Source organism: Orbicella faveolata, unplaced genomic scaffold (assembly GCF_042242905.1).
Source record: "Orbicella faveolata isolate gen_17 unplaced genomic scaffold, um_ofav_v1 contig_14, whole genome shotgun sequence".
NCBI lineage: Eukaryota > Metazoa > Cnidaria > Anthozoa > Scleractinia > Merulinidae > Orbicella > Orbicella faveolata.
In genome coordinates this window covers 3,059,088-3,079,122 of record NW_028301541.1, presented here as the reverse complement: position 1 = coordinate 3,079,122, position 20,035 = coordinate 3,059,088, and the positions used below count along the sequence as shown (strand labels likewise).

At 42.6% G+C, this 20,035-nt stretch overlaps 2 protein-coding genes across 2 annotated transcripts in view; one reads left to right on the top strand and one right to left on the bottom strand.

The window, feature by feature from the left end:
• Positions 1 to 16,798, top strand: part of LOC110069394 (uncharacterized) — a 28,901-nt gene extending 12,103 nt beyond the window's left edge. The window contains exons 9-12 of the mRNA XM_020776922.2: positions 9,948 to 10,017; positions 11,424 to 11,689; positions 12,492 to 12,651; positions 16,001 to 16,798. Coding sequence (XP_020632581.2) covers positions 9,948 to 10,017; positions 11,424 to 11,689; positions 12,492 to 12,651; positions 16,001 to 16,251 — 747 coding nt within the window. The 3' untranslated portion in view covers positions 16,252 to 16,798. The remainder of the gene's footprint in view (positions 1 to 9,947; positions 10,018 to 11,423; positions 11,690 to 12,491; positions 12,652 to 16,000) is intronic.
• Positions 16,799 to 17,036: 238 nt separating this feature from the next.
• The window catches only part of LOC110069395 (uncharacterized), a 31,643-nt gene continuing 28,644 nt past the window's right edge, over positions 17,037 to 20,035 (bottom strand). Inside the window, exons 29-31 of the mRNA XM_089287372.1 lie at positions 19,713 to 19,990; positions 18,808 to 18,961; positions 17,037 to 18,126 (exon numbers count right to left, since the gene is read on the bottom strand). Of these exons, the coding sequence (XP_089143498.1) occupies positions 17,918 to 18,126; positions 18,808 to 18,961; positions 19,713 to 19,990 (641 nt within the window). The 3' untranslated portion in view covers positions 17,037 to 17,917. The remainder of the gene's footprint in view (positions 18,127 to 18,807; positions 18,962 to 19,712; positions 19,991 to 20,035) is intronic.

Here is a 20,035-nt window from a genome sequence, read left to right as displayed (position 1 = left end):
TAGCGCGGTCTCGGCGACTTTTTAGTCTTTAAGTGAGTTAAAAAGGGGCTATATCTCGGCCACTGCTAATAACCAAGCGTTTAGAAATTTTGCGTCTCTCCATTTCACTGGAAACCAAAGTCTTCTCGAATTAGTTTAGAGTCCCTAGGACTGGGAAATATCGCCCAAGTTCCTGGAAATCGACCCAAAGTTGGTGAAAATCACGCTGCGCGTAGCCCGCTCTCGACGACTTTCTAGTCACTAACTGAGTTAAAGAGGGGCTATATCTCGGCCAGACTGCTCATAACGAAGCGTTCAAAAATTTTTCCTCTCTTTACTTCACTGAAAACGAAAATCTTCTCGAGTTAGTTTAGAGTCTTTATGACTGGGATATATTGCCAAAAATCCTGTAAATCAACCCAAAGTTGGTCAAAGTCACGCTGGGCGTAGCCCGGTCTCGACGACTTTCTAGTCACTAAGTGAGTTAATATTTCGGCCAGACTGCTTATAACTAAGCGTTAGAAAATTTTTCCTCTGTCCATTTCACTGAAAAACAAAGTCTTCTCGAATTAGTTTAGAGTCCTTAGGACTTGAAAATATCGCCCAAGTTTCTGGAAATGGACCCAAAGTTGGCCAAAATCACGCTGCACGTAGCGCGGTCTCGGCGACTTTTTAGTCTTTAAGTGAGTTAAAGAGGGGCTATATCTCGGCCAGACTGCTAATAACCAAGCGTTTAGAAATTTTTCGTCTCTCCATTTCACTGGAAACCAAAGTCTTCTCGAATTAGTTTAGAGTCCCTAGGACTAGGAAATATCGCCCAAGTTCCTGGAAATCGACCCAAAGTTGGCCAAAATCACGCTGCGCGTAGCCCGGTCTCAGCGACTTTCTAGTCACTAAGTAAGTTTATATTTCGGCCAGATTGCTCAAAGGTAAGCGTTCACAAATTTTTCCTCTCACCACTTCACTAAAAACCAAAGTCTTCTCGAGTCAGTTTAGAGTCCCTAAGACTGGGAAATATCGCCCAAGTTCCTGGAAATCGACCCGAAGTTGGTCAAAATCACGCGGCGCGTAGCGCGGTCTCTGCGACTCTCTAGTCACTAAATGAGTTAATATTTCGGCCAGACTACTCATAAGTAAGCGTTCAAACATTTTTCCTCTGTCCATTTCACTGAAAACCAAAGTCTTCTGGAATTAGTTTAGGGTCCCTAGGACTGTGAAATATTGCCAAAATTCCTGGAAATCCACCCAAAGTGTGTCAAAATCACGCTGCGCGTGGCCTGGTCTCGGCAACTTTCTAGCCACTAAGTGAGTTAATATTTCGGCCAGACTGCTCATAAGTAAGGGTTCAAAAATTTTTCTTCTGTCCATTTTACTTAAAACCAAAGTCTTCTTGAATTAATTTAGAGTCCTTACGACTTGATAATATCGCCCAAGGTCCAGGAAATCGACCCAAAGTTGGTGAAAATCACGCTGCGCGTAGCCCGGTCTCGGCGACTTTCTATTCATTAAGTGAGTTAATATTTCGGCCAGACTCCACCTAAGTAAGCGTTCAAAACTTTTTCCTCTGTCCATTTCACTGAAAACCAAAGTCTTCTGGAATTAGTTTAGAGTCCCTAGGACTGGGAAATATCGCCCAAGTTCCAGGAAATCAGCCCAAAGTTGGTGAAAATCACGCTGCGCGTAGCCCGATCTCGGCGACTTTCTAGTCACTAACTGACTTAAAGAGGAGCTGTATCTCGGGGAGACTGCGCATAACCAAACGTTCAAAAATTTTTCCTCTGTCCATTTCACTTAAAACCAACGTCTTCTGGAATTAGTTTAGGGTCCCTAGGACTGTGAAATATTGCCCAAGTTTCTGGAAATCGACTCAAAGTTGATCAAAATCACGCTGCGCGTAGCCAAGTCTCGGTGACTTTCTAGTCCCTAAGTGAGTTAATATCTCGGCCATACTGCTCGTAAGTAGGCGTTCAAAAATTTTTTCTCTCCATTTCACTTAATCCAAAGTCTTCTTGAATTAGTTTAGAGTCCTTAGGACTTGAAAATGTCGCCCAAGTTCCTGGAAATCGACCCAAAGTTGGTGAAAATCACGCTGCGCGTAGCCCGGTCTCGGCGACTTTCTAGTCACTAAGTCAGTTAATATTTCGGCCAGCCTGCTTATAAGTAAGCGTTCAAAAATTTTTCCTCTGTCCATTTCACTTAAAACCAAAGTCTTCTGGAATTAGTTTAGAGTCCCTAGGACTGGGAAATATCACCCAAGCTCCAGGAAATCGACCCAAAGTTGGTCAAAATCACGCTGCGCGTAGCCCGGTCCCGGCGACTTTCTAGTCACTAAGTCAGTTAATATTTCGGCCAGACTGCTCAGAAGTAAGCGTTCAAATATTTTTCCTCTGTCTATTTCACTTAAAATCAAAGTCTTCTGGAATTAGTTTAGAGTCCCTAGGACTGGGAAATATCACCCAAGTTCCTGGAAATCGACCGAAAGATAGTCAAAATCACGCTGCGCGTAGCCCGGTCTCCGCGACTTTCTAGTCACTAAGTGAATTAAAATTTCGGCCACACTGCTCATAAGTAGGCGTTCAAAAATTTTTCCTCTGTCTATTTCACTGAAAACCAAAGTCTTCTGGAGTTAGTTTAGAGTCCCTAAGACTGGGAAATATCGCCCAAGTTCCTGGAAATCGAGCTAAAGATAGTCAAAATCACGCTGTGCGTAGCCCGGTCTCGTCGACTTTCTAGTCACTAAGTGAGTTAAAGAGGGGCTATATTTCGGCCAGACTGCTCATAACGAAAACGTTAAAAAAATTTTCTCGCTCTCTATTTTACTGAAAACCAAAGTCTTATCGAATTGCTTTAGAGTCCCTAGGACTGAGAAATATTGCCCAAGTTCCTGGAAATCGACCCAAAGTTGGTCAAAATCACGCTGCGGGTAGCCCGGTCTCGTCGACTTTCTAGTCACTAAGTCACTTAATATTTCAGCCAGACTGCTTATAAGTAAGGGTTAGAAAATTTTTATTCTGTCCATTTCACTGAAAACCAAAGTCTTCTCGAATTAGTTTAGAGTCCTTAGGACTTGAAAATATCGCCCAAGTTTCTGGAAGTGGACCCAAAGTTGGTCAAAGTCACGCTGCGCGTAGCGCGGTCTCCGCGACTTTTTAGTCATTAAATAAGTTAAAAAGGGGCTATATCTCGGCCAGACTGCTAATAACCATGCGTTTAAAAATTTTTCGTCTGTCCATTTCACTGGAAATCAAAGTCTTCTCGAATTAGTTTAGAGTCCCTAGGACTGGGAAATATCGCCCAAGTTCCTGGAAATCGACCCAAAGTTGGTGAAAATCACGCTGCGCGTAGCCCGGTCTCGGCGACTTTCTAGTCACTAAATAAGTTAATATTTCGGCCAGACTACTTATAAGTAAGCGTTCAAAAATTTTTCCTCTGTCCATTTCACTTAAAACCAAAGTCTTCTGGAATTAGTTTAGAGTCCCTAGGACTGGGAAATATCGCCCAAGCTCCTGGAAATGGACCCTAAGTTGGTCAAAATCACGCCGCGCATAGCGCGGTCTCGGCGACTTTGTAGTCACTAAATAAGTTAATATTTCGGCCAGACTACTCATAAGTAAGCGTTCAAACATTTTTCCTCTGTCCATTTCACTGAAAACCAAAGTCTTCTGGAATTAGTTTAGGGTCCCTAGGACTGTGAAATATTGCCAAAATTCCTGGAAATCCACCCAAAGTATGTCAAAATCACGCTGCGCGTAGCCTGGTCTCGGCAACTTTCTAGCCACTAAGTGAGTTAATATTTCGGCCAGACTGCTCATAAGTAAGGGTTCAAAAATGTTTCTTTTGTCCAGTTTACTTAAAACCAAAGTCTTCTTGAATTAATTTAGAGTCCTTACGACTTGATAATATCGCCCAAGGTCCAGGAAATCGACCCAAAGTTGGTGAAAATCACGCTGCGCGTAGCCGGTCTCGGCGACTTTCTATTCACTAAGTGAGTTAAAGAGGAGCTGTATCTCGGGGAGACTGCGCATAACCAAACGTTCAAAAATTTTTCCTCTGTCCAATTCACTGAAAACCAAGGTCTTGTAGAATGAGTTTAGGGTCCCTAGGACTGTGAAATATTGCCCAAGTTCCTGGAAATCGACTCAAAGTTGGTCAAAATCACGCTGCGCGTAGCCAAGTCTCGGTGACTTTCTAGTCCCTAAGTGAGTTAATATCTCGGCCATACTGCTCGTAAGTAGGCGTTCAAAAATTTTTTCTCTCCATTTCACTTAATCCAAAGTCTTCTTGAATTAGTTTAGAGTCCTTAGGACTTGAAAATGTCGCCCAAGTTCCTGGAAATCGACCCAAAGTTGGTGAAAATCACGCTGCGCGTAGCCCGGTCTCGGCGACTTTCTAGTCACTAAGTGAGTTAATATTTCGGCCAGCCTGCTTATAAGTAAGCGTTCAAATATTTTTCCTCTGTCTATTTCACTTAAAACCAAAGTCTTCTGGAATTAGTTTAGAGTCCCTAAGACTGGGAAATATTGCCCAAGTTCCAGGAAATGGACCCAAAGTTGGTCAAAATCACGCTGCGCGTAGCCCGGTCTCCGCGACTTTCTAGTCACTAAGTGAGTTAATATTTCGGCCAGACTGCTTATAAGTAAGCGTTCAAAAATTTTTCCTCTGTCTATTTCACTTAAAACCAAAGCCTTCTGGAATTAGTTTAGAATCCCAAGGACTGGGAAATATCACCCAAGTTCCAGGAAATGGACCCAAAGTTGGTCAAAATCACGCTGCGCGTAGCCCGGTCTCCGCGACTTTCTAGTCACTAAGTGAGTTAATATTTCGGCCAGACTGCTCAGAAGTAAGCGTTCAAATATTTTTCTTCTGTCCATTTTACTGAAAACCAAAGTCTTCTGGAATTAGTTTAGAGTCCCTAGGACTGGGAAATATCACCCAAGGTCCTGGAAATGGACCCAAAGTTGGTCAAAATCACGCTGCGCGTAGCCCGGTCTCGGCGACCTTCTAGTCACTAAGTGAGTGAAAATTTCGGCCACAATCCTCATAAGTAGGCGTTCAAAACTTTTTCCTCTGTCTATTTCACTGAAAACCAAAGTCTTCTGGAATTAGTTTAGAGTCTCTAGGACTGGGAAATATCGCCCAAGTTCCTGGAAATCGACCGAAAGATAGTCAAAATCACGCTGCGCGTAGCGCGGTCTCGGCGACTTTCTAGTCACTAAGTGAGTTAATATTTCGGCCAGCCTGCTTATAAGTAAGCGTTCAAAAATTTTTCCTCTGCCTATTTCACTTAAAACCAAAGTCTTCTGGAATTAGTTTAGAGTCCCTAGGACTGGGAAATATCACCCAAGTTCCTGGAAATCGACCCAAAGTTGGTGAAAATCACGCTGCGCGTAGCGCGGTCTCGGCGACTTTCTAGTCACTAAGAGAGTTAAAATTTCGGCCAGAGTCCTCATAAGTAGGCGTTCAAAAATTTTTCCTCTGTCCATTTCACTGAAAACCAAAGTCTTCTGGAATTAGTTTAGAGTCCCTAGGACTGGGAAATATCACCCAAGTTCCTGGAAATCGACCCAAAGTTGGTCAAAATCACGCTGCGCGTAGCCCGGTCTCCGCGACTTTCTAGTCACTAAGTGAGTTAATATTTCGGCCAGCCTGCTCAAAAGTAAGCGTTCAAACATTTGTCCTCTGTCCATTTCACTTAAAACCAAAGTCTTCTGGAATTAGTTTAGAGTCCCTAGGACTGGGAAATATCACCCAAGTTCCTGGAAATGGATCCAAAGTTGGTCGAAATGACGCTGCGCGTAGCCCGATCTCGGCGACTTTCTAGTCACTAAGTGAGTTAATAGTTCGGCCAGACTGCTCATAAGTAAGGGTTCAAAAATTTTCCCTCTGTCCATTTCACTGAAAACCAAAGTCTTCTGGAATTAGTTTAGAGTCCCTAGGGCTGGGAAATATCACCCAAGTTCCAGAAAATCGAGGCAAAGTTGGTCCAAATGACGCTGCGCGTAGCCCGATCTCGGCGACTTTCTAGTCACTAAGTGAGTTAATATTTCGGCCAGACTGCTCATAAGTAAGGGTTCAAAAATTTTCCCTCTGTCCATTTCACTCAAAACCAAAGGCTTCTGGAATTAGTTTAGAGTCCCTAGGACTGGGAAATATCGCCCAAGCTCCTGGAAATGGACCCTAAGTTGGTCAAAATCACGCTGCGCGTAGCCCGGTCTCAGCGACTTTCTAGTCACTAAGTGAGTGAAAATTTGGGCCAGACTGCTCATAAGTAAGCGTTCAAAAATGTTTCCTCTGTCCATTTCACTTAAAACCAAAGTCTTCTGGAATTAGTTTAGAGTTCCTAAGACTGGGAAATATCGCGCAAGCTCCTGGAAGTCGACCCAAAGTTGCTCAAAATGACGCTGCGCGTAGCCCGCTCTCGACGACTTTCTAGTCACTAACTGAGTTAAAGAGGGGCTATATCTCGGCCAGACTGCTCATAACGAAGCGTTCAAAAATTTTTCCTCTGTCCATTTCACTGAAAACCAAAGTCTTCTGGAATTAGTTTAGAGTCCCTAGGACTGGGAAATATCACCCAAGTTCCAGGAAATCGACCCAAAGTTGGTCAAAATCACGCTGCGCGTAGCCCGGTCTCCGCGACTTTCTAGTCACTAAGTGAGTTAATATTTCGGCCAGACTGCTCAGAAGTAAGCGTTCAAACATTTTCCCTCTGGCCATTTCACTGAAAACCAAAGTCTTCTGGAATTAGTTTAGAGTCCCTAGGACTGGGAAATATCACCCAAGTTCCAGGAAATCGACCCAAAATTGGTCAAAATCACGATGCGCGTAGCCCGGTCTCCGCGACTTTCTAGTCACTAAGTGAGTTAATATTTCGGCCAGACTGCTCAGAAGTAAGCGTTCAAACATTTTCCCTCTGTCCATTTCACTTAAAACCAAAGTCTTCTTGAATTAGTTTAGAGTCCCTAGGACTGGGAAATATCACCCAAGTTCCTGGAAATCGACCCAAAGTTGGTCAAAATAACCCTGCGCGTAGCCCGCTCTCGGCGACTTTCTAGTCACTAAGTGAGTGAAAATTTGGGCCAGACTGCTCATAAGTAAGCGTTCAAACATTTTTCCTCTGTCCATTTCACTTAAAACCAAAGTCTTCTGGAATTAGTTTAGAGTCCCTAGGACTGGGAAATATCGCCCAAGCTCCTGGAAATGGACCCTAAGTTGGTCAAAATTCACGCCGCGCGTAGCGCGGTCTCGGCGACTTTCTAGTCACTAAATAAGTTAATATTTCGGCCAGACTACTCATAAGTAAGCGTTCAAAAATTTTTCCTCTGTCCATTTCACTGAAAACCAAAGTCTTCTGGAATTAGTTTAGAGTCCCTAGGACTGGGAAATATCGCCCAAGCTCCTGGAAATGGACCCTAAGTTGGTCAAAATTCACGCTGCGCGTAGCGTGGTCTCGGCGACTTTCTAGTCACTAAATAAGTTAATATTTCGGCCAGACTACTCATAAGTAAGCGTTCAAAAATTTTTCCTCTGTCCATTTCACTGAAAACCAAAGTCTTCTGGAATTAGTTTAGAGTCCCTAGGACTGGGAAATATCGCCCAAGTTCCTGGAAATCGACCCAAAGTTGGTGAAAATCACGCTGCGCGTAGCCCGCTCTCGACGACTTTCTAGTCACTAACTGAGTTAAAGAGGGGCTATATCTCGGCCAGACTGCTTATAACGAAGCGTTCAAAAATTTTTCCTCTCTTTATTTCACTAAAAACGAAAATCTTCTCGAGTTAGTTTAGAGTCTTTATGACTGGGATATATTGCCAAAACTCCTGTAAATCAACCCAAAGTTGGTCAAAGTCACGCTGCGCGTAGCCCGGTCTCGGCGACTTTCTAGTCACTAAGTCAGTTAATATTTCGGCCAGACTGCTCATAAGTAGGCCTTCAAAACTTTTTCCTCTGTCTATTTCACTAAAAACCAAAGGCTTCTGGAATTAGTTTAGAGTCCCTAAGACTGGGAAATATCGCCCAAGTTCCTTGAAATCGACCGAAAGATAGTGAAAATCACGCTGGGCGTAGCCCGGTCTCGGCGACTTTCTAGTCACTAAGTGAGTTAAAGAGGGGCTATTTCTCGGCCAGACTGCTCATAACGAAGCGTTCAAAAATTTTTCCTCTCTTTACTTCACTGAAAACGAAAATCTTCTCGAGTTAGTTTAGAGTCTTTATGACTGGGATATATTGCCAAAAATCCTGTAAATCAACCCAAAGTTGGTCAAAGTCACGCTGCGCGTAGCCCGGTCTCGGCGACTTTTTAGTCATTAAGTGAGTGAAAGAGGGCTATAACTCGGCCAGACTGCTAATAACCAAGCGTTTAGAAATTTTTCGTCTGTCCATTTCACTGAAAACCAAAGTCTTCTGGAATTAGTTTAGAGTCCCTAGGACTGGGAAATATCGCCCAAGTTCCTGGAAATGGACCCAAAGTTGGTCAAAGTCACGCTGGGCGTAGCCCGGTCTCGGCGACTTTCTAGTTACTAAGTGAGTTAATATTTCGGCCAGACTGCTCATAAGTAGGCGTTGAAATATTTTTCCTCTGTCTCTTTCACTGAAAACCAAAGTCTTCTGGAATTAGTTTAGAGTCCCTAAGACTGGGAAATATCGCCCAAGTTCCTGGAAATCGACCGAAAGATAGTCAAAATCACGCTGCGCATAGCCCGGTCTCGTCGACTTTCTAGTCACTAAGTGAGTTAATATTTCGGCCAGACTGCTCATAAGTGGGCGTTCAAAAATTTTTCTTCTGTCTATTTCACTTAAAACCAAAGTCTTCTGGAATTAGTTTAGAGTCCATAAGACTGGGAAATTTCGCCCAAGTTCCTGGAAATCGACCGAAAGATAGTCAAAATGACGCTGCGCGTAGCCCGGTCTCGGCGACTTTCTAGTCACTAAGTGAGTTAAAGAGGGGCTATATTTCGGCCAGACTGCTCATAACCAAACGTTCAAAAAATTTTTCTGTGTCCATTTCACTGAAAACCAAAGTCTTATCGAATTGCTTTAGAGTCCCTAGGACTGAGAAATATTGCCCAAGTTCCTGGAAATCGACCCAAAGTTGGTGAAAATCACGCTGCGCGTAGCCCGGTCTCGTCGACTTTCTAGTCACTAAGTGAGTTAATATTTCGGCAAGACTGCTCAGAAGTAAGGGTTCAAAAATTTTTCCTCTGTTCATTTTACTTCAAACCAAAGTCTTCTTGAATTAATTTAGGGTCCTTAGGACTTGAAAATATCGCCCAAGGTCCAGGAGATCGACCCGAAGTTGGTCAAAATCACGCTGCGCGTAGCCCGGTCTGGGCGACCTTCTAGTCACTAAGTGAGTTAATATTTCGGCCAGACTTCTCAGAAGGAAGCGTTCAAAAATTTTTCCTCTGTCCATTTCACTTAAAACCAAAGTCTTCTGGAATTAGTTTAGAGTCCCTAGGACTGGGAAATATCGCCGAAGTTGCAGGAAATCAACCCAAAGTTGGTTAAACTCACGCTGCGCGTAGCGCGGTCTGGGCAACTTTCTAGTCCCTAAATGGATTAAAGAGGGGCAATATTTCGGCCAGACTGCTGATAACCAAGCGTTTAAAAATTTTTCCTCTGTCCAGTTTACTTAAAACCAAAGTCTTATTGAATTAGTTTAGAGTCTTTAGAACTGGGAAATATTGCCCAAGTTCCTGGAAATCGACCCAAGGTTGGTCAAAATCACGCTGCGCGTAGCTCGGTCTTGGCGACTTTGTAGTCACTAAGTGAGTTAATATTGCGGCCAGAGTGGTCATAACGAAGTGTTCAAAAATTTTTTCTCTGTCCTTTCTTCTTCTTCCGCCACTTATAAGAACAGAGGAAAATACCAAATTGCACGAGAGGTAAAAATGGACCGTAGCACACGTGATAACTGTATTTATATTGCTGTTAAAGTTGTTTACAATTTGCTAATTGTTTCCATTCGCAGGCAGCAGCAATCGCTAACTCTTCAGAGGAAAAGCTAGCTTTAGGATCTCTGAGCAACAAGTTAAAATTAAGTATGAGGCTTTTGTTCTTGTGTAGGAACCCACACTGACATTCTCTTTCTCAAGACTTACTGTATCAGTAACCTACATAAAGTACAATGTTCAGAGAGGAAGCTACATCAGCCTTAGCCGGCGTTCATGCAGGTCCTCTAGCCTGGTCGAATTAGAATTTGGAGATGCTGGTTTTTGTGGAGGACGGAAAACCGGAGAACCCGGAGAAAAACGCTCGGAGAGAGGCGAGAACCAACAACAAACTCAAACCACAAATTGCACCGGGTCGGAATCGAACCCAGCCCACACTGGTGGGAGGCGAGGGCTCCCACCACTGCGCCAACCCTGGTCCCCGGCCGAAAGAGTTGTGGGAGGAGCTGGGATGGTGTGTTTCTTGGTGGTGTCGAGTATTTCTTCTGTAGTCTCCCCTGCTAATCGTTAATTGACCTTTTGTTTTTGATCTTTTTTCATTGCAGTGTATTAATTATAGTTTTGTTGAAATATCGAAGAAATATATTGTATGGTACTTCTTTTTGGAACTGAGTCAATTAAGCGTACGTTACTAAAACACTTTCCTAGAAGAAAGCATGTTTAGTCGCTCTAAAATGATTTCGTCGCGCTTTTTAATACTTGATGCACTTAATTGTCACGTTTTGTTATCACAAAATGTGACAAAACAAGGTGTAGCAGCGGACTATACCACAAGACGATGATTTAGATCATTGTGTCTTGACTGCACTCAGTCGTCCGATCCCAGAGGTATCTCGCAATGTACAAAAGTCCGGACTTTAACCACTTGAATCAAGTTGAGCCGATTATTGAATGATTATGTTCCACTATTTCAAGCGCAGCATGCTGCCAGTAGCCGGCCGCGGAGCTGTGGGCACTGTGTATAATCTAAGCGAAGGTCCATTATGTCACTATTGTTATAGGGAAGTCCCGGAAGGGGAGCAGGGGTGGAGCAGTGGTGAAAGCTTTCCCCTCCCATCAATGTGAATTTTTTGTTGGTTCTTGCCTTTTTCCGAGGGTTTTTCTCCGGGTACTCTGGTTTTCTTCCCACCATGAAAACCAGCTAAGGCTGATGCGGCGTCCTTGACAGTGGCGTCCTCGGTCAGTGCGTCGGACTTGCAATCCGGTGGTCCCGGGATCGAGCCCTACTCTGACCACTACCTGGATTTGTTTCTAGGCAACCCCGAGTTCAAATCCCCGGCCACGCATGTAAATACCCATTTGGTTTGCCTCAGGCCAGTTGGGATTCTTAACAATATTATTTTCAATTTGAATTATTTGTTTCAGTTGTTTGCTCGGCCCCACTAGCCTTTGTCCTATAAACACAGCCGAGGGTAAATAAAGGTATTTATATATTTCTCTCTCTCTCTCTCTCTCTGATTGTACCCTCAGTCATTTAATTCTTAATTGACTTTTAGCTGAAACATATCCAACCGTTGAAAGATTAGCTCAGTCGCTAAAGGAAGGCGAGGTTGACTATATTCTTGTTGACATGTACCTCCCTGTAAAACGGAGAGATTTGTTCAACGGCTCTTGGTTCGAAATTGCGGCGTTGCTAAAGACAGAAGTGTTCCACGGCGTAATTCTCCAAGGCGACGCCTTAAAACTCGCCTCCACCTTGGAAGAGATGATTGCGAACAACAACGTGCAAAGTAAATTTCTTACGGACAGCGACACTGAAGAGGTAACACTGATTTTGTTGTTCTTTACAGAATGTCTTCTTACACCACCAAAACACTCCCCCTGGGGGGAGGGGCGTTTCATTGCGTTTATATTCTTGGGTAGGGTACATGCCTGTCACAGTGTTTCCCTCTACAGCGTGCGTACATCAAACTCAGGCGCAGATCTATACGCGAATATCCACCATTTTACGGTAATCGGTTAGATTTTTCAGAGTGACTCAAGAAACCCAGCAAAGGGGACTTAAAGTCCGAAACATTTCATGAAGGAACGGAAAATCTTCAGAAGCTTGTGCGTTTCGGGCGACTTTGAGGAATACTTTTTAGCCCATTATTTGTTTGTATTATTGAGAAGAGGTGTGCGTGAAGCAAGGTGGTAGTGTGCAAGAATACCGGTCAGCGATTCTGGATTCTAGCCCTTCATCCGATCACAAGCTTGATTTAACCCCAGCATCACGAGTTCAAAGAACAAGACATGTTACGGGTTGGACTCCTGAAACTTAAAATTCATGGTCTGCTGTGATAATTTGAAATGTTTCAGATAATTGATAAAGCATGTATTGTGTTCTTGGGCAAGACGCTTTACTCTCACATGGCCTCTCCACCCAGATGTATTGACATTGGGTTACCTTGCGATGGACCAGCATCCCATCCAGGGTGGGGGGCGGGAGGGAGTAGAAATACTCCCAGTCGATTTATACTACTGAAACCGGAGATAAGCTTCGGCCTGATGGGCCACCTGGCTCATACGGAGACTTAACCTAAAGAGAGAACTTGCCATGCCAAACATTTTATATTTTCGAACAGGGTCCAGCGGAAGTGGAATCAAACGAATCTCTGTTCTTCGATCCAAGCAGTCCATTCTTCCAGCACATCTTGTATGCCAGTCTGGGAGCGTTGGGCCTGTTCTTGGTCTGTGGGGTGCTGTATCAAGTGCTATTCTTCAAAAGAAGGACAAACTTAAAACGTTGGTATTTTCCTTTTGTAATAATTCTTACATTTAAATCTAACAGCAAAGTTATTAACAGTAATCAGTATTATCGAATCTTTTTGCGTTTCTTTGCTCGATGACGTCATGTGGCAATGTCATCCGCCCTGAGTGTCTTCGTCTCCTGTCCTGTAAATCACTAGGACATGAGATTAGGAGGTTATTGAGAGAGGCAACCATTTTCGGTGACCTAGCAGGGAGTATAACCCTGAAAGAATTGACAAGGTCTTGAATGCTATCAGCCTCAGCGGGTGGTGATTCAGTTGAGCCTTACTGCTGTTTAATTTATTGCTTTTGGAACTTTGTGGAAAAGTAACGTTTTCAGAAGTGAGTCTGATAATTTTGCGTAATCATTTCCTTGTTCCCAGAAAAAGTTCCACAGGTCCAAATAATATAAGCGCCTCAAAATAAATGTCTTGAGCTTCCAACATGAAACTGGCTCCCCAGAGGTTAAAACCGAATCCGGTTTTGTAAAAATGAAGCGAAGAAACATTTTAAGGAGAGAGCATATATACAAGCTGTGAGGCGATTAGGCTTTTAAGCGCAACAATTGTTCCCAGGAGGGTTAGGCGGCGGTATTCCCAGCAGTTTAAACAACTCCGAATCGTTTCTAATTTTTCACTATAGTTTTTATTTATACTTATTGTTGGGTTTGTTGATATCCACACACCTAAAGACTTTACTTTGTCTTTGACCCATTTTAAATTCTTTTCGGGACTGAGCTGATCTTCACGGCCAGTGTAAGAGTAGCCTGCGAACGCAGACGTATTTCCGGCTGTCGCTTGGTTCCGCTTTCAGTGTAAGAGCCAATCCAAAATGGCCTCTGTTTTCTTGTTATTGAATTTCAGGCCAGATATAGTGCTAAACAGTTCTAAATCATGCAGAGCGACCGTAAGAGATTTTTCCGAGTCATTAAGGATAAGTGAGGTGTCGTCGGCATATTGGCTAATTTTAATTTCGTTTCCTTTGATACAAATTCCCTTTATATCTTTGTTTGTCCTAATTCTATCCGCTGATATTTCTACACAGAGCAAAAAGATGTAAGGGGAAAGGGGACAGCCTTTTCTGGCACCTCTTTCAATTCGGGTCGAAAAGAGTATGATGTAAAAAATCGGCCATGATAATCTGACGCGGCCGCCATCTTGAAACCAAGTGGAATCTTTGGCGTCTACTAACTTTTTATGTAGGACGTTGCTAGTTTTTGTCTGAATATCAGGATAATATTACCGCCAATAGGAACTCTATCTTTCTTGATTAGCATCCCATCGCTTCGACGAGTCAAACGGAGTATGATGTCAAACTTCGCCCATGTATTACTTATGTCATGTTATGTTCCGCCATCATGAAACCTAGTGCAACCTTTGAGATCTAGAATTTTTTAATGTAGGACCTTGCTAGTTTTTGTCGTCATATCAAGACAGTCTATTATCACATGGAACTGCATCTCTCGATATTAAAATCCCTTTCACGGGTTGAAAAGAGGATGATGTCAAGCAGCGGCCACATTAGTCTAATATGGTCACAATCTCGAAACGAAGTGCAACTTTTCTCGTCAAGCAACTTTTTATGCAGTGGCTCCATAGTTTTTTTTATGTGAATATCAAAATATGAAACTGTCACCTAATACTTCATCTCTCGATGTTAGTTAGAATCCCATCTTTTCATCGGGTGGAAAAGAGGATGATGTCAAACATCGACCATGTTAGTCTAATATGGTCGCCATCATGAAACAAAGTCCAGCATCTCATGTCTAATGACGTTTTCCTTAGCACCTTCCTACTTCTTGTCTTTACATCAAGGCAGTCTACTCTCGCCTGGAACTTTCTCTCGATATTAGAATCCCATCTCTTTCACGGTTGAAAAGGGGATTATGTCAAACAACGGCTCTCTCCTTAGTCTAATATGGCCGCCAGCATGAAACAAAGTGCAACTTTTCTGGTCTAATAACTTTTATGTGGTGACTTGGTAGTTTTTTTTTTTTTTTTGTGAATATCAAGTTATAAAACTGTCACCTAAACCTTCATCTCTCGATGTTAGAATCCCATCTCTTCAACCGGTGGAAAAGAGGATGATGCAAACATCTGCCGCATTAGACTAATATAGCCGCCATCTTGAAACGAAGTCCAACACCTCAGGTGTAATTCTTAGCACCTTTCAAGTTTCTGCCTTGATATTAACACAGTCTACTGTCGCTTGGAACTTCGTCTCGCGATATTAGAATCCCGTCTCTTTCACGGGTCGAAAAGAGGATGATGTCCAAACATTTTTACGGCCATGTTAATCTAATATGGTTGCCATCTTGAGACAAAGTCCAACATCTCCTGTCTAATAACGTTTTCCTTAGCACCTTCCTACTTCTTATCTTTACCTCAAGACAGTCTACTCTCGCCTGGAAGTTTATCTCTCGATATTAGAATCCCATCTCTTTCACGGATTGAAAATAGGATGATGTCAAACAACGGCCATGCATGTTAGTCTAATATGGCCGCCATCTTGAAACGAAGTGCAACTTTTCTGGTCTTATAACTTTCTATGTAGCGGCTTGGTAGTTTTTTGTGAATATCAAGAAATGAAACTGTAACCTAATACCTCATCTCTCGATGTTAGAATCCCATCTTTTCATCGGGTGGAAAAGAGGATGATGTCAAACATCGACCATGTTAGTCTAATATGGCCGCCATCTTGAAACCAAATCCAACATTTCAGGTCTAATAACGTTTTTCCTAGTACCTTGCTAGTTTTTGTCTCTATATCAAGACAGTCTACTCTCGCCTGGAAGTTTATCTCGCGATATTAAAATCCCATCTCTTTCACGGGTTCAAAAAGGGATGATGTCAAACAACGACTATCTTAGTCTAATATGGCCGCCAGCATGAAACGAAGTGCAACTTTCCTGGTCTAAAAAAGTTTTATGTAGGAGCCTCGTAGTTTTTGGGTAGATATCAACCTAAAACTTCATCTCTCGATGTTAGAATCCCTCCTCTTCAACAGGTGGAAAAGAGGATCACGTCAAACATCGGCCATGTTAGATCAACTCTTTTGATTAGAAGGGATTTTTATGTAAACCCGGGGCGGATCTAGGGGGGTTCTATCAAGCCCCCTAAATTAAAAAACAATGAGACATTATAACACGCTGACTTTTCCTCAGAATGCCAGAAATCCCATTTGCGGGGATCTCAATTTTAAATATTTTCCGGGAGAGGATGCCCAGGAATCCCCTACGGTATCTTGAACTCCCTTCCCTAAAACCCCATTTCCACCTCAGAATACAAAACGGAAGACTCGTCATAAAGCTCCTTTAACGTGGCGGGAATTTCTACTTTTGCAGGTGTCAACCTGAGAGAACGTGAGAAAACCCGAAGACAGCTGGAAAGCTTGGTTGAGGACTTCCGTCACTCGCTCCAAAAGATTTATGAAATGCTGAGAAAGAAACATAGAAAAGAGCTTTTGGAACTGGCTCGACAGAAAAGAAAAGGGAGAATAACAAGAAACACGGAAAGGGGGAACATCCCAATGGAGACCTCTAGTACCAACAATCAACTTCTGCATGTTCGTTATATTTCGTCTGAGCTTAACTAAAGTTCGTGGGGTTGCGAAAGAGAACCTCTCTCGCCATGGTTATCTCCATGAGAGTTTAATCTACGACAAAGAAAATTTTATGTTATGCAATGCGTTAATTTAATAGTGGTATCGTGTCGATTACGACCTCATAAAGCACCTTAACAACATCACAAAATTGAAACACTGCCATGAAAATCCATGATGTAAAAAAGCCGCTTCAATCTCAATCTCAATAGCTTGATCTCAGTATGAACATAAAATAATTTAGGGATACCTAAACTGTAAAAATACTGGTAAAAACCACCGAAAGCTAAAAATACAGAATCGTTTTTAATGCGTCAATAAACGGTAACTACACAATCTAAAACTTTATAATGTGCTAATGAGCAATGTTAAAACTAAGCGATCTTAGCCGCAAATTCAGTGTGATTATTTACATCATTATAATTCAAAACATTGCATAAGGCATCAACTCTATTTACAATGTACAATGTGCAACTCTATTTACTTAACACGAATAAGACCCAGTCTATCGCTAATCAATAAATCTAGCTTGTGAACGAGACCTTCCCAAGGGGAAAGTGTGAGTGTGTGGAGAGCGGGGGGGTGGGGGTGTAGTCAGAGCAGAAGCAATACGTTTTTTTGGTTTCTTTGTTTTTCTCTGTTTGTTTTTGTCTTACTGAGGAGACAGCCAGAGAATGGTCCACAATATTTAGGAAACAGGGAAGCAATTGGTACTGTTCGGATAATTATCGAATATTTCCTCCTCCTTCTCCTCCTCCGTTCCCTCTCCCCCCCCCCCCTCCCCCTCCGTGGAGGAAATTTTTCATCAGTAACCTTAAACTCTAATTATCATTACTTCTTGTCAATACTGTCGTATTATGAGCATTTTGTTACTCAATTGATTAGAACTCTACTTGAATAATTATTTTACAATGCTGTTTGCTGCTACTATACAAGTAAAGACTGAAATATGTGTGGAAAACACGCTGCAAATCCTAATTGCAGAACGATTCTCAGATACCCTTTACAGAGGGGTCTTCACAGTGCGACTATTTCAACCAAAGCCACCCAAGCGAATTCTTTGCCAATTGAATGAATGAATGTTTAGTTATTATATGACTAGCTCCGTGAGCGGGCAAGATGAATCAAATCCTGCGTTGTGATTGGCTACCCGAGCGGGCAAGATGGAGCTATCCTGGCCGCTCGGGACTGCCCGCCGTGTCCCGCAAGAAAAATTCCCCGAAAGCCATATAATAAATCCTTCATCGACCAAGCTTGTTCGGTCAAGATGGCTGGATATTGGTCTCGTTCTCTTTTTGCGAGTTTATGGGCCGAGACGGAGTCGAGGTCCATAAACACGCAAAAAAAGAACTTGGCCAATATCTAGCCATCTTGACCTCACACTTGGTCAATAACCCATACGTATTCAAACTACAAAATGACCCCAACCCTACTGATTCTGTAGTTTGCAGCTCTCTTAGATCAACAACTTGTTAGAAGTCTATGGTTAACGTACAGTTTCATTCATCAATTTGCGCAGAGTTTTCTGGAGCTAGTGGTTACACTGTCAGGCCCCTCAAAGGAGTTCAGTTATCAGTTCAGATATTTATCAATATTCTTCAAACTACTGCCAAAGTCGCCAAACGAAATGGAGAATGTTTATGTTGGCATTTAGACAAAGTTATGCTTGAGATTCATAGAATCCGTTGTTAAACATCAAGCCTCTGCTTCCTTGTCGCTTCAATTTTGCTAGCTGTTTTAATTCAGCCTTGCTCTTTCTCCGCAACTCTTGGTATGTTGAACTAAAGGACATGTAAAATTCCTCCACGGCTGGCTCCATATTGGCTCTAGTGATTGAGCTTTTAGGGGCGACTGCGTCAGGATTGATTCCTGTAAAGAGGTTAGTAGGAAAATAATGTCCCTTGGACTAGAGTTAAAAAGCAAAATGCTACATTTCATGATTATATCTCAAAGAGCATGCAAGGCATGTTTTATACAGTGGCCGACCGCGGCAAGGATCGAATTTGCTTTGGGTAGCACGGTAAGTGAGTAAGCAAAGTGTATGAATCGATGCACGGTCGAGGCCAGACGAAAACGTCTGGCTGAATGTGTTTTGATTCTTCGAGAACTTGTCTGGGGCTTAAGTAAGGGTGCACACTGCGTTTGCAAAACGTCATCAAAAGCTATCTCAACATGAATTACTGAGTTGCAGTAGTTCAGAATGTACGAAGAATGTACGAAAAAGGCATGTTGGGATTGAATGGGGACAGGAGAGAGGATTTTACCTTTTTTGTTCAAGATGATAATAAAACACTCTCACTCTCTCGAGGTTGTTTTGTGTTGGATAGCAAATGCCCCTTAGCGACTACAGTACGGTCCGTCTAGCGGACAACGACCTCTCTCATTCGCAGAGGCTTCTGCTGTAAGCAGTTCAATTTAGTTTATTCTAATTTTGTCACACAAGAAATTAAAATAAATTTACAAATATCAAATCTATAACAAGCCTCTTTAGAGGGTAGAAACCTAAAGAAGTGTTGCAACCTCGGTTGTGCTGAAGTCCCCTCGACTTACTGTTAGTTCCAGAGAGCTTTTTGTAATATAAGGCCTGATACAAAATCCCACAGCACAGCAACACAGCTAGGCCAGCTAAAGTGGCGTACATAGTGGCAAGATAATACGGACTGCTGGGCTCAAAGAAGGTCACGGGCTCTTCCTCTACGTCTTCCTGTATTGAAGACATTCGAGGACTGAGTTACATATGGGTAAAGTAAATACCATTAGAGTTTAAGAGATGCAAGTTAACTGGGATGAAGTTTTGTCGTTGCCTTTGATCGACATCTTGACCACTCTACGCCAATGTTTCCTCAGTGATCGCCCCAGTTCACCTCGTTCTCCGATACTCATCCAAAGCTACTTTCACGAGCGAACTGAACAAGCGATAACCGCGTTAGGTTTGTATTACGGGCAATCAAGACACTCATCTTGCGTCTCGTGAGACAAATAACGTTGTCTCATAGACGTGCTAAAATTTTAAATCTGCAGAGTGTTAGTAAAAGCGACACTGTGAAATGCAATAGTAAGTGGTCAACATTAGTATCACCAATCATAGATGTACTCTTTTCAACTTACAAAAGTATACATCTTTGTTTCCTGAGATATCTGCTCCGAAACAAAACCGTAGGTTGAGGATTAAACTTCAGAGCTCGCATATTATTGAAAGATGAAAAATGAAAGATGAAACTTCATTTCATTGTCTCACGATGGAGTCAGTTTGAGGTGTTGTGGAAACTTTCACATCCCAAATCACTAAACCACCGAGAGGGCAACGTTAAGATGTCTATTCTAAAAGAATTGGAGTCAACAGAACCCCTTTAAACTTAAAAGCGCCTTAAAACGTAGCCGTCTTCCAGGGATTTTTCTCATAGGCACGCAATGGGTACATACGCTCCGTAACTCAGTGGCGTTCTAATCTTTACCTCTTCTTCTTCCTGGTTGTCATTTTCTTCTTGTAAATAACTCGTTTGTACGTCCTGCGCTATGATCATTCTCTCCAGTTCGTCCGCCAAACCAACAGCACTGCCTTGTAGAAGAACTCCGTGAGATATCTCGGCCTCCAAAAGCATGGCGACTTCAAACCAAGAACCATTAAACAAGTCCTTACGTTTGACTGGTGTGTACATATCCACCAAAATAGATTCAACTGTGCCGTCTTTCAGAGCCTCGACAAGATGTTCCACATCTGGCAATGTTTTGCCTTAAACAGAGAACAATTCATGAGAAGTTAGACAAAAGGGTCTTT